The 14,457-nt window shown below is 44.6% G+C and overlaps 1 protein-coding gene across 1 annotated transcript; it reads left to right on the top strand.

Moving 5' to 3' along the window:
- Window positions 1-10,067: 10,067 nt before the first annotated feature.
- LOC108125060 (uncharacterized) lies at window positions 10,068-11,016 on the top strand. The gene is made up of 3 exons (XM_017241071.3): window positions 10,068-10,174; window positions 10,237-10,314; window positions 10,371-11,016. The coding sequence occupies exons 1-3, from the start codon at window positions 10,141-10,143 to the stop codon at window positions 10,487-10,489; spliced, it is 231 nt and encodes a 76-aa protein (XP_017096560.2). The 5' UTR covers window positions 10,068-10,140; the 3' UTR covers window positions 10,490-11,016.
- The last annotated feature ends 3,441 nt before the right edge of the window (window positions 11,017-14,457 follow it).

Raw genomic sequence — 14,457 nt, 5'->3', positions numbered from 1 at the left:
AGGGCACACTTTCTCCGATAATGAAACAATGCCTCAAAACGATTCTTCAGGACAATCGCCCTGTTAACTATCGCCTGGAATCTCATTACGAATATCTTGCAAATTGTTTACCGAGTCGTGAACTTCTGGAAATTCTTGCCGAACTTTAATGTGTCAACGCCGAGGATGACGATGATGAAGCCCAACCGCAAGCTGTAGACAATTTCCTGCCTCGGAGTCCTCCGCTTCTGCCAACTAAATGTAAAATCTTCCCCAGATGCTGGAAATTGCAGCTAATTCCGTGGAGGAACGGCTGTAAACTTTTACCCAACTTGCTGCCACACACACACCCATAGCACAGAGAGATCTCTCATTTGGAAAACTTTAAAATTAGTTAAGTTCGAGCTCAGATATCCAATAATGCAGCCCCGAAATGTGAACAAACAAATTCATCTGCGACTCCTCCTGGCCATACTTACATCTGAATGGATTGGTTTGGTTGAGTTTTAAGTTTGGTTTGGTCTGGGTTTTGGGGTTTCTGGTCTGGGTCTAGGGTCTGGGGCGCAGGGCATATATTTGCAACGAGATTTGCTTTGATGTGGTCTCGGATTTGTGGTGCATGTAGGTCTTGCCACACAGACACAAACTTGATCCGAAAACTTTCAATCAAATTAGCCCAATGGAACGCACGACGGAGGGGTATTATTACCAATATCAGCACAGAAGTCTTGCTGGAATTAAATTATTAATAAAAGTCGTGGAGTACCAACTGCGCCATGCAGTTCCATTTGGGTAACGACTCTTAATTATTTCTAGTCTGTCTAATGAGGAGCCTCGCCAGGAGTCCCCTCAAATACTTTGCGCTCATTGTCTGTTTAAACGGTTTATTTTTCGGCAGCACGGAGGGGAAAGTGAAAGTGCAGTCCTGAATTTTAACGAAAGCAGCAGCAGCAGCTGCGAGAGAAGTTAAAAGGACAATTTACCTCCTTGTTTCTCGTGCGGCACACCCATTCCCAGCTGCTTTTTCGTCCTGGCCCGGAATGCATGAAAGGGAAAAGCACAAAAACATTTCCACGTTTTCCTCAACTTTGTGGGGCGCTTCTAGTTGCCTTTCTTGGTCGCCTTTTCTTGTGGGTTTCGTTTTAAGCCGGGCCAGAAGCACTGCATGCCAAAGAATTTAAGAGGGCTGCCGGGGCAGGCTGGGGCCAGAGATGGTGGCTTGGTTTCAACTCGAAGCAAAACACTTAAGTTTTAACCCAAATTGTTGCCAACAAAGCGGTTTGTCTAACATTCTTTTTGAGAAAATTTTGTGAAAAAGTGTTTTCCGACAAGACACACACAAACGCAGCATGAAGGGTTTGTGTTTTTAGGAGCACACACAGACATACACACACACATGTATAAGCCGTGAACATCCAAAGAGTAAACAAGGATGCGATGGGCTAAGGGCCAGCCTTGGATCTGGCCCAAAGCTAAGTAACGCTAAGTTCAGCTAAGAAAAGGGGTTGCTGAAGGAGCCAGCCAGAGGCTAGCTCCTAGAGCTTGGGAATATCAATGAAGAAAAGAGTTCTTATGTGGGATTTGGACGGTCGTTCATTTGGTCAAGCAGGCTAGGAGCATTAGTGGTCAAAATAACTCATTTTTCCTAGAGAGACTATGATATTTTTTTCTAAAATTTAAGCTTACTTGCCTGACTTCTCCAATCGAATTAAAATAAAGGCCCACCAGCACTGGCTATTCAGATGCATCAGTCGTTTAGCCAGCTGGACGGTAGGATACCCCTCCTGCGGCACAACCCCTAACTTAGCCATAGTCTGATGTCTGGCCTGCCTGCCAGCGACATGTTGACCTTAAAAACTTGACGTGTTCAAATGTTGCAAAACAACTCGAGGGCTTTCGACTTGAGCACTTTTTCAGTTCTGCTCACTGTTCGCCGTTCACTGTTCGGCTCGCATTTGATGGTGCATCATGTGTGTGGCATGCCCCGCCCGCCTGCCCCCACAGTCTGTTTGACGCACATGAAGTGCCGCACTCGAAATATGCTTTTTTGCCTCCGGCCAAAGGGAAAACCGGGGCAGGTGTGGAAAATGTGTTTTGACAAGTGTCACTTATGCGTAGCTACTATGCAACGTGCAACATGCGGCCCTTTGCCCTTCGCCCTCTGGCGGTCGGTGGCTGTAATTGCAGGCGACTGGGGCTCACAGGGCGAATGAGCGATATGGGTGTCTGATCAATAGATGCACTTTGGAAGGATGTAATTAATTTTCAATAAAAGTAAAGAGAATTTGGCAATGAAAGCTGAAGAGCGCGTCTTTCTAATTATATTTAAATACACTTTTGATGACTGGGCCACAAGGTGAACCTCATCCACCCCGGGATAGGTAGTGAGTCTCAATAGGGCTTACCTCTGACCCTGTCCGCCACCTCTATTAAGTCCGCAGCCAATTGAAATAGCTGCTCCCAGTCGAGCTCTGGCAGGCACTCCACAAATTACCAAACAAAACCGAATCCCCCCATGGAGCCGGCAAGTTTAGAGCCAGCCCCTAGGCGGACGGACAGATAACTCGCTGCTCAGCCGGGGCATTTAATATGCGAACCTTTTCGTGCTTAAATTTCACAAATAGAGAAAGCTAGAGGGCGGGAGAAAGCGCGCCAGAGAAGCCATTCGGTTCTCCAGGGACCTTGCTATAAATATTAAAGCAAAGCGCCCGAATCCAGCGGCAGTGGCAGTGCAAGAGAATATTTAATATATATATTTTTTGATATGGATTTAAGGCCGGCGATTCCCTGGACAGGTCACCCATTCTAGAGGCTTCCATTAATATTTAGGCCACGTTAAAGAGTCGCGAAAACTTTAAAGAAAGCGCTCGCTAACCCCCAAACCACCTTGGCCCGCCAGACCACCAGTCGTTTGTCAGAGGGTTAAAGTTTGGCCCAAACTGGAGCAACGCTCTGTTAATTAGCATTTTGCCGCAATCAAGCGGGGTCTGCCTCCACTCCGGGCCACTCCACTCCACGCCACTGCCAAATGGCAATTGGAATGTAAACTGCGATAAATGCAAGGGTTTGCCATTTCGTATCTTGGCCATCTCCAGAGGAATTAGCGTGGCTATGGTAATGTGTAATTCAATTGCTCTTAATCATGAAATATTCTGGCTCTGTTCTGGTCTCTCCTGTGGGATTTCGCTTATTATTTTCATTTCGGAATGAATGGATGGAATTAAAGGAAATTAAATGTGAAATCCAAGGGTCTTATTCGGTCTCTTTTTCAGGAATTGTTTCTGTTTAGAGGCAGGGTTTGGTTACACACTTTAGAGTGTTAATGTCTTGTCTTGATGTAATTTGAAATTTCCAGCAAACTAGTTCCGGAAATTGCCACAACTTCAATAAATATAATTCTACCCGTTCGGGAATTAGCATAACAAACACTCCAAGTGTTCTGCATAGCTTTTCACACCTTTTTTTTCCTTTGCAGGTTGTTAGACTTTTTTCCGCAACGACATCCAGGTCAAATGCGTATAAATTCCAAACTGTTACGGGCCAAGACACAGGCCCACATTCCCGCAGAATGGGTGCCAACTGGTTAGTTTTGCCTTTGGGCCGCAAAATCAAAGCACGATGGAAATCGAGATCGAGAATGGCAAGCGCTTAGGAGCAATTACGAATTCCGGTTCTGTCATCCCCGGCTCTGTCGAGGCGGAAGTCATTATCGTGGCAAACAAAACCTATCCGCTGGAGATGGAGATGGAGGTGGGGGGGTCCTTGGGCCTCACCTCTCGCCAACTAGGCCCCCTGGCTAACCGCAGGAACAACAACTGTAACACGCCATTACATACATTTGCGACAACTTGGGTGGTTTCGGGTTTTCTGGCTTTGACTGCACGTGTGGCTATGGGTTTTGTCCTCATTATCGAGTTAATTATGTGTGTGTGTGACTGTCTTTGGCTCCAAGGGGGTAGAGGTAAACGGGTCCAAAGGTGTATGGGTGGCCAGAAGGTAATTACAGCAAGGCGTTCACTGTTGGCCAAATTCACTGTCGCAGGGCCATTGGGCCTTGTTCTTGGCTCCTGGTTTGTCATTGATTCTGCTCCGTATGCCTGGGTGGGCCTGCCTTGCCACCCAGCTTTCCACCTCTCGCTCCGATTGTAATTAATTTGCAAGGCGACTGCCCTAATGATGTGGTTCGTGGTCTATTTAAAGTGACGAATGCCTTCACACGGCAAGTATATCTTTTCCTACCCCTAAACAGACACTCCCCACTGGTCTATCTCGCATAAGGCCCGATCGGATAAGCTGGGAGGGATATAGCCAGGAAATATGTTAACCCATCATTTACACCAAGTAATCTGGAAGCTCGCATCGCATTCAAACCCAACTCACTGCTCTCGATCCTTAAGGTTAATTACATTTATCCAAAACGCAACTGACCCCGCAGGACATTGACTTAATTTCCCTGGCGCTGTTTTCCTTTTCGTTTTCTGGGTATTTTCATTTCTGTTGGCTCTTCCTGCCACTCTCCCAGTCCGGTTCTGTTTGCCTTTTAATTTTTTTAAACGCGTGCCAAATGGAAAAGCAGAGCCAGAAAAAATGCTGAAAGTCGAGGCCAAAACGCTGCCAGCAATTTCCTCTATCTAGCCCTGGATCCACCCACTCGCATCCTTAATTTTTCCTTTCTGGCGTAATGCTCGTTGAAGCGCCTAAATGGTAATTAAAAATTGTTGCATTGCCGCTCGAATGCGTCTGCTATTTATGTAGTTCGAGGCACTCTGGTGGGTATCTGGGTGGTATTTCGTGGATATCTGGTGGGTTTTTAAAGAATTTAAGCTTCGGTGGATTAGCAGACTCGCGTTTCAAAGAGAATATTTAATTCCTAGGTCACCCCGCTTTAAGAACTCGAATGTAGTTCAAGTAATGGCCTCTACTGGGTGAGCTCTGAAACAAAAACTTTTTATTCGTTTGCCGGAGAGGTGGAGTGCCTGTGCTCACGTATTGGCAGCACTTCCAACTTCTGGAACACCTTCGCCGGCCAAATCGAAGGCAGTGCCAAATAAATTCTGATTTGACGGCAAATAATCGACTGTTGAAACTTGGCAAGAGTTTGGCGAGGTGTCAGCACGTTCCAGAGGACATGGATTGGGGGCACGGGGCAGGACGCTCTCGGAAAAGTTGATTATGATGGCGTAACAACTGCGAGCTGGTGCCCTAATCCGGCAGTTGCAGCTGCAAATGTTGCAGTAGTTGCAGCTCCAGCATTAGAACGGTACTCCGCATTCCTAATCCAAATCCTAATCCTAAGCCACGCCATTCAAAGGGCCAGACCGCACAGCCCCGCTCCCAGAGTGTTGCGAAACACAAGGCACAAAGTTATGGCTGGCTTTGTGTCCTTTCTGCGCACTTTTCCGCACTCGACCCATTCAGGCATTGCCAGCTTAAATATTTAATTTCATTACGACAGGACTCCATACGCTCGTGCAGGATGTGCAGGATACGCGGGGAGGCAAAGACTGAGAGATATCAGGCATTCATCAGCCATTGAAAAGGAAAAGAAGCTCTGCAAAGGAAGTGGAAAAGTGGCGGGAGAAGGAGAATCAGACCGGAGAAAGGAAACATTTATGTGGCTTTATGTATTTCTGTATGGAAGCCCACTTCCATGGGGCTGCCTTCCTTTGACTTGGCTTGCATCGTGAAATGCTTTTCCTTATTGTGCCAAGAGCTCCTTGAAGAGCCAGCAGTGAAGAGGGCCTAGAGGGGCCTGTGCGATGCCAGGAATCCAGAGTTATAATTATGAAATTGCTAATAATATGTGAAATGATGTTTTGACAAGGCACTCCAGATGTACGCAGTATTCTGTTTCCCTTAAAAGAATTATGACGCAAATTGGGTCTCCGACTTTAATATTCTTGGCATTCTTTTCATGAAAGGCTTTAAAAGGCTATTCCTACGGTTGGCAGTTGAATGTAAGTGGTTCCATTGTGCTATATATTGTAGTATATGTATTACATAAAATAAGTATAATTTCCAAGGGTCATCCCTATAAAATAATGCGTTTTCTCATTTTTCCCACTTTTGTTCCTTCCGATGGCCATAGCTCTGCCAATTCGTATCCGATCAGGAAATAAAGTACCATTTTGTAATCAGCGAACCCAGAAGAGACTTTCCTCGTTAAAAACGTTCCTGAAATATCGTTTTTAATTTTTTCGAATTTTTTCCAAGGTACCCCTATAAAATTGTGTGTCTTCTCATTTTTCCCACTTTTGTTCCTTCCGATGGCCACAGCTTGGCCAATTCGTATCCGATCAGGAAACAAAGTACCATTTTGTAATCAGCAAACCCAGAAGCGACTTTCCTCATTCAAAACGTTCCTGAAATATCGTTTTTAATTTTTTCGAATTTTTTCCAAGGGGTACCCCTATAAAATTGTGTGTTTTCTCATTTTTCCCACTTTTGTTCCTTCCGATGGCAATAGCTCTGCCAATTCGTATCCGATCAGGAAATAAAGTACCATTTTGTAATCAGCAAACCCAGAAGCGACTTTCCTCATTCAAAACGTTCCTGAAATATCGTTTTTAATTTTTTCGAATTTTTTCCAAGGGGTACCCCTATAAAATTGCGCGTTTTCTCATTTTTCCCACTTTTGATCCTCCCGATGGCAATAGCTCTGCCAATTCGTATCCGATCAGGAAATAAAGTACCATTTTGTAATCAGCAAACCCAGAAGCGACTTTCCTCATTCAAAACGATCCTTAAATATCGTTTTCAATTTTTTCGAATTTTTTCCAAGGGGTACCCCTATAAAATTGTGTGTTTTCTCATTTTTCCCACTTTTGATCCTTCCGATGGCCATCGCTCTGCCAATTCGCATCCGATCAGGAAACGAAGTACCATTTTGTAATCAGCAAACCCAGAAGCGACTTTCCTCATTCAAAACGATCCTTAAATATCGTTTTTAATTTTTTCGAATTTTTTCCAAGGGGTACCCCTATAAAATTGTGCGTTTTCTCATTTTTCCCACTTTTGTTCCTTCCGATGGCAATAGCTCTGCCAATTCGTATCCGATCAGGAAATAAAGTACCATTTTGTAATCAGCAAACCCAGAAGCGACTTTCCTCATTCAAAACGATCCTTAAATATCGTTTTCAATTTTTTCGAATTTTTTCCAAGGGGTACCCCTATAAAATTGTGCGTTTTCTCATTTTTCCCACTTTTGTTCCTTCCGATGGCAATAGCTCTGCCAATTCGTATCCGATCAGGAAATAAAGTACCATTTTGTAATCAGCAAACCCAGAAGCGACTTTCCTCATTCAAAACGTTCCTGAAATATCGTTTTTAATTTTTTCGAATTTTTTCCAAGGGGTACCCCTATAAAATTGTGCGTTTTCTCATTTTTCCCACTTTTGTTCCTTCCGATGGCCATCGCTCTGCCAATTCGCATCCGATCAGGAAACGAAGTACCATTTTGTAATCAGCAAACCCAGAAGCGACTTTCCTCATTCAAAACGATCCTTAAATATCGTTTTCAATTTTTTCGAATTTTTTCCAAGGGGTACCCCTATAAAATTGTGCGTTTTCTCATTTTTCCCACTTTTGTTCCTTCCGATGGCAATAGCTCTGCCAATTCGTATCCGATCAGGAAATAAAGTACCATTTTGTAATCAGCAAACCCAGAAGCGACTTTCCTCATTCAAAACGATCCTTAAATATCGTTTTCAATTTTTTCGAATTTTTTCCAAGGGGTACCCCTATAAAATTGCGCGTTTTCTCATTTTTCCCACTTTTGATCCTTCCGATGGCAATAGCTCTGCCAATTCGTATCCGATCAGGAAATAAAGTACCATTTTGTAATCAGCAAACCCAGAAGCGACTTTCCTCATTCAAAACGTTCCTGAAATATCGTTTTTAATTTTTTCGAATTTTTTCCAAGGGGTACCCCTATAAAATTGTGCGTTTTCTCATTTTTCCCACTTTTGTTCCTTCCGATGGCAATAGCTCTGCCAATTCGTATCCGATCAGGAAATAAAGTACCATTTTGTAATCAGCAAACCCAGAAGCGACTTTCCTCATTCAAAACGATCCTTAAATATCGTTTTCAATTTTTTCGAATTTTTTCCAAGGGGTACCCCTATAAAATTGTGCGTTTTCTCATTTTTCCCACTTTTGTTCCTTCCGATGGCAATAGCTCTGCCAATTCGTATCCGATCAGGAAATAAAGTACCATTTTGTAATCAGCAAACCCAGAAGCGACTTTCCTCATTCAAAACGTTCCTGAAATATCGTTTTTAATTTTTTCGAATTTTTTCCAAGGGGTACCCCTATAAAATTGTGCGTTTTCTCATTTTTCCCACTTTTGTTCCTTCCGATGGCCATCGCTCTGCCAATTCGCATCCGATCAGGAAACGAAGTACCATTTTGTAATCAGCAAACCCAGAAGCGACTTTCCTCATTCAAAACGATCCTTAAATATCGTTTTTAATTTTTTCGAATTTTTTCCAAGGGGTACCCCTATAAAATTGTGGGTTTTCTCATTTTTCCCACTTTTGTTCCTTCCGATGGCAATAGCTCTGCCAATTCGAATCCGATCAGGAAATAAAGTACCATTTTGTAATCAGCGAACCCCGAAGCGACTTTCTCCATTCAAAACGTTCCTTAAATATCGTTTTCAATTTTTTCGAATTTTTTCCAAGGGGTACCCTTAAAAAATTGTGGGTTTTCTCATTTTTCCCACTTTTGTTCCTTCCGATGGCAATAGCTCTGCCAATTCGAATCCGATCAGGAAATAAAGTACCATTTTGTAATCAGCAAACCCAGAAGCGACTTTCCTCATTCCAAACGATCCTTAAATATCGTTTTCAATTTTTTCGAATTTTTTCCAAGGGGTACCCCTATAAAATTGTGTGTTTTCTCATTTTTCCCACTTTTGTTCCTTCCGATGGCAATAGCTCTGCCAATTCGTATCCGATCAGGAAATAAAGTACCATTTTGTAATCAGCAAACCCAGAAGCGACTTTCCTCATTCAAAACGATCCTTAAATATCGTTTTCAATTTTTTCGAATTTTTTCCAAGGGGTACCCCTATAAAATTGTGCGTTTTCTCATTTTTCCCACTTTTGTTCCTTCCGATGGCAATAGCTCTGCCAATTCGTATCCGATCAGGAAATAAAGTACCATTTTGTAATCAGCAAACCCAGAAGCGACTTTCCTCATTCAAAACGTTCCTTAAATATCGTTTTCAATTTTTTCGAATTTTTTCCAAGGGGTACCCCTATAAAATTGAGCGTTCTCTCATTTTTCCCACTTTTGTTCCTTCCGGTGGCCATAGCTCTGCCAATTCGTATCCGATCAGGAAATAAAGTACCATTTCGTAATCAGCAAACCCAGAAGCGACTTTCCTCATTCAAAACGTTCCTTTAATATCGTTTTTAATTTTTTCGAATTTTTTCCAAGGGGTATTCCCTAATACCTAGTTTAACTTCAGCTTCGATACATTAATCAATGCGGACTTTGTGTGATACTTTTGAGGAGAACCTTACGTGGGAACTGGGAACAGGGCCTGCACTTGCAACCCTTCAAGTAACAGAAACTTGTAAAACACTAGAAGCTTGTATATTTGGGCGCCGGCCATAATTTTGTCAATAATTTTTGTTTGTTTTGGCCGTAAATGCAGGAGGTTTTATTGGTAGCTCAGCCATTTTCTTTTATTTCGGCGTGTCAATGGCGGGACAGTTGGGGGTCGGAGGTGGAAGCCTGGATATTGATGTACGGGCCGGAGTCATGCAATGCGGCAAATGATAAACAGCAACGCCTTCAATAACGCTCACAATTGGGGTGGAGACTGGGTGGATTCGGGCCAGGTGAGTCAGGTAAGAGATGAGTGAGTGGGGCAAGTGCAGGTATAAATAGACGTCTCAATGAAATTGTATCGGCACATGCGATTGAAAGTTAAGGTCTGACTGCAGACCAGACTTCCACAATTAAAAGTCTTTAAAGGCTCAGCTGCTTCTGTGAGCCACTCTATGAGCTTGGCCATAAACCCCAAGTGTTTAGCCGGAGATAGAAAAACATCTGCTCAATGGCTCACTCAAACAGCTCCACTAAAACCAGCTAGAGGCGGGAGTCAGTCCCACCCGAACCGCTTAGGGAAGCAGTAACTCCGTTTTATAGACAATGACGGTTAGCGAGAATTTTACAGCGCCAGAAGGTACACAAGCACTAACTGGGCCAAGAGCATGCCATAAGTGATAAGAAATCCTCTGCTTTTAGTGTCCGAGGAGCAACGGGCTCATAACAATCTGATGATGGTCGTGGCGACCTTGACCTGGCTGCTGCTCAGCTTCATAAGTAAGACCCCCATCCCTGACTCTAAGCGACGGAGAATCAATTATGTTTCCCAACAGCCCTCCTGATCTACTGCTGCAACTATTGGCAGATCCTGCGGCCGCACTGGCGCCGCCAACGCGAGGAGTTCGAGATGCACCAGCAGAGCACTCTGCTGCGCGTCTCCGTTGACGATTAGCCGGGAAACAAAGGGAACCTTTTGGAGGAGGAGGAACCAGCAGCTGTCGGCGATCAGCCAGGGTCCTGACACTGGCCATATGCCTCGGTGCCAGCAGCTTCCATTTCCATTTTCCATTTCCGCTTCCGCCAAGTTAATTCCACACGACAACAGCCAAACAAAAGCGAAAAAATATCACAAGGAGACTCCATGTGTTGCTGTTTCCCTTTTCTGCTGTTTAGTTTACATTTTTCCTCTCGTTTTCCTCATTTTTCCATTTTCCTTCTTGGCCGAAAATACTTTATTTCCCAGCTGCCAGGCAACCCGCCAACAGGGCTGCCGAAAAGGAAGCCGTCCTGAGATACTTGCGCTTCTTTCTGCCGCTGCTGCTGGGAAAGTGAAAAGCATCTTTTATGCAAATTTTAGCAGGTGGGCGGTGGGCGGTGGGCGCTGGTAGGTGGGCGTCTGCTTCGGGCGTGGCAGGCCGGAGCTGACATGACTTCCGCTCCTTAACTGGCTTAATGTTGCTCAGGCAGGGCGAATAAAAGGAAAGAGTTCCGTCAAAAGGGAATCCCGAAAAATGTGAAAAATTATTTGATTAAAGCTGGCTCAAAGAGAGAAACGTTAAAGGCAATACAGTTAACAGTATCATGCTTTTTTGGCTTAAAGCTTTATGGCTTAAAGGACACACAAGTTCATGCCAAACAAGTTTCTAGCCACATTCATCAGTTTATTAAAGTAACTTCACTCTCTAAGCTGCTTATTTTCCATTTCCGGAGTAGCAAGCCGCAACAATTATCCGAAAAGCTATTTTCGGGCCACACATCATTACCATTCCGGCTTCCTCAACCTTTAAAACTTCTCCAGACCAGAATCGATTGCCAAAGGCCTCCACAAATCCCATGTCGCATAACCAAGGCCGGAGCAGACCTTGCTTGAGTTGACTTCACAATTTTCCGGCGGTGGGGAGGGGTAGACTCTTGATAAAAGTTCTCGCCGGCACCAAATCAAATGCCGATTATCGCCCAGTTAGTTGCACTCACAGAGGAAACCGGGGAATCCGGTGAATCGGGAGTCGTTGCCAGAAATGGCAGCACCAATTGGTGGCCTGGCACCAAATGTGCCCTGTCCCCTGGCGTCCTTATCCTTTGCATTCGCTTGCGACGGGAGTCCTACGACTGTTCACTCATTATCGGCGTGTTTGTTTTATGAAGGTCGTTTCCAACAGCCCGCACAAAAGGATTCGGGCACGCACGCACAGACATCGTATCGTCAGTGTCGTCACCCCATTCCTTAAGGCCTGCTTCATATCCTGGACCCCCTTTTGCTGTATTACCTACCCGGGACTCTCGGGGGGGCTTTTCACAAAGTTCACTGAAAGAAAGGATATTTAGTACTTGCTGTGTCAGTGTGATTTGTCGGAATCAGAGCTGACCTTTTCTAGCCGTGCAGGAGCTTTGTTATCGTCCTGCTTTCGCTTTGCTGCTTCATCTCCTTATGCGTCTTTTCTTCTCAGCTCTTTACCAGCTTTCCCAGCATTCCCAGCTCCTCCCTGGGGTCTGCCTGGCCTATCCTGTTGACACTCTTCGTTATTGTTGACTGGTCCACCTCGGTGATATCCTTGATAAATCTCGGCTTTCGCTTGTCCAAGTAACCAAAAATTTGTCTTGGCTTGAGCGACTGCTAATAGCAAACACACAGGATCAGGAGCCGGAGCAGAGCAGGGGCAGAGCCAGCTCGAGTTCGTCATAATTGCTTATGACGACGAGTCGATGGCAGTCTGTCCAACAGATTTCCCCCTCCACTTCCACTCCAACAGGAGGCTGCGCATTAAATTATTTCCCATTATTGACAGTTTATCAAATTGATTTAACAAACCGCCCAGCAGCAGCTCCACACTCCTCCATCCAGATTTCTGCCCCTTTGGAGGCAAGTTAAGTGTTCGTGATAAATGTTATGGTTGTTTGCTAGCTTCTTTGTCGGCCGCCCACACTCCCATCCCAAGGACTCTCCTGCCTGTCTGTGTAGGTCGGCTGCGTGCGCTTGTGTGGGTGTGTGCCTGTTTCTGTGTGTGCGGAATTTATGTAATGCCCAAAGTTGAAGCATACTTTCGGGCTGTTTGCTTAATGTTTTCGCTCGCAACATTTTTAGTTAACTTTAGTTTGTTTGCTCGGCAAACGCACTCAGACTGGTTAAATGTTTTATTAATTTACACACAAAGCTAAGGAGAAAAGGCTTCTAGAAAGGAACTAAAACTGCCATGAAAATTGGGCAAGGACCTGTACTGATGTGAATTAATTTTCAACGGAATCGAACTGCCGTTTCACCCGCCGAGTAAGCCAGTCATTCAAACCGACAGCAAAGCAGCTTTTAACAAATAGATATAGTCCCCATAATCCGATATACGTTTCCCCTCTGCTCCGGGGACTTGCGAGGAAGTCGTTTGCCATAAAATCTGTGTGCATGTCCTGTGCAGGGGACAACACTGTTGTATTGTCGTCCTTGCCATTGTAATTAAGCCCATGCCAAAATCAAGCGCATATCAAACACGTCCTGCGGCATTTGGTTCCGTCTCGAGTGGCAGAGCCGGGGAAGTGGGTGGCAAGTGTCTCTGGTTCTGGTTTCCTTTGTCTTCCAGCGCAGCCACTGACAATGGCGATTCCTGCCAGGATTGTCACGTCCCTGCTGCTCCCTCAAAAGTACAAAAAGCGAGAAAGCAGCTGCACAAAGGCCCCACCAGTGCTTTCACCTCCTATTCCGGTGATTCAGGGCAATTTGCTTATTTGTTTACCATAACATAACAGCTACACAAATAGTCCTCCCCTCTGCTTGTTCTGGTCACCTAATTGCCAGCCTCTCCGTTTATTATTTATTCACAATACTCGATCTATTTCCACGCCACACCATCAACAAATCTCCGGTTTCTTTGTTGACTTTTGAATAATCCAGTTGTCAAGTCAACGACTGATGCTGGCGCTCGTTTTTCAAAATGTCATTGGCCAAATGGTTAATTAAATATTTACTCCGACAAACTGTAGTAAAATGGTGATTAATTATTTAGGACTTCTGTTTCGGGGCTGGAGTCTAGTTGGCACCCGTTTACCCTGCCGTAGATTTCGCAACTTTGTCAGCTATGCAGCCATTTGTTGCTACTGTCGATGCGAAAACTTTAAAAACTTTTTCCCACTACCACTCACAGTCTCTGCGATTTTTGATTTTCCGACACGCCGACACTTGTTTTTGGCCGAGGTCTAAGTGATTTAGGCCAAAGTTTTCTCCTTTTTTCGCCGGAAATGTAGCGGGAAAAAGTTTTGTTGTTCTGCATAATCGTCTGCCGGAAGTTGATCGAAAAGGGGAACCTAGCCCGGTCTACCTAAGTGCTTTACGAAACAATCAATAAACTCAGTTACTCAGCCAGCTCCTTAGGCCCCAGCTCCAACTCCAGCACCAGGAGTTGTTGGCCAAGTCCTGGTCCATGTTTATGCGCTGCTTATGTTGGGGATTATGTGCCATGTGCACATACGACACATGTATATATGTTGTATGTTTGATCCTGGCTGTGGCAGTGTGTTGTATGTTGGCCACGTGCCTGGGCCTGACACACAGTCCTAGCCCTGTCGAGTCGTAATTTATTTGCATAACATTAACGAGCATGCGGTTGCCATCATCTGAGCCACATGCCAAGCTCCGAACTGGGCCAGCAACTAACTTTAAATAAAATATTTATGCCAACGAATTAGCCGTAAACCGTATTCCGGAGGTCAGAGCTACGGTGTGCAAAGGGAATTAAGCCAAAAAGGTATAAATTGGCTTAAGAAGGGTTGGCTCACCGACTATGCTCGCTGCTTAACTAGTAGAATTGGTAGAAGTGATACTAGTTATCGAGTTTGGTGTTTTTTTTATTGTACTGGCCTGTACTGGCCACCGACCAGACTTATTTTTAGTTTCTCAGCATTGGGGAATTGTTGACAAATCTGACTTTACTTTGA

This window comes from Drosophila bipectinata, chromosome 2R (genome assembly GCF_030179905.1).
Source record: "Drosophila bipectinata strain 14024-0381.07 chromosome 2R, DbipHiC1v2, whole genome shotgun sequence".
NCBI lineage: Eukaryota > Metazoa > Arthropoda > Insecta > Diptera > Drosophilidae > Drosophila > Drosophila bipectinata.
Note: the sequence above shows the minus strand (reverse complement) of the source record. Positions and strands in the feature narration are given on the sequence as shown.

Excerpts from the sequence above, each read along its gene's own strand:
- LOC108125060 (XM_017241071.3), top strand. The coding sequence starts at position 10,141 with ATGACGGTTAGCGAGAATTTTACAGCGCCAGAAG. Across the intron at positions 10,175-10,236 it reads GAATTTTACAGCGCCAGAAG|TGTCCGAGGAGCAACGGGCT; the intron begins GTACACAAGCAC and ends CTCTGCTTTTAG. Across the intron at positions 10,315-10,370 it reads GCTGCTGCTCAGCTTCATAA|CCCTCCTGATCTACTGCTGC; the intron begins GTAAGACCCCCA and ends GTTTCCCAACAG.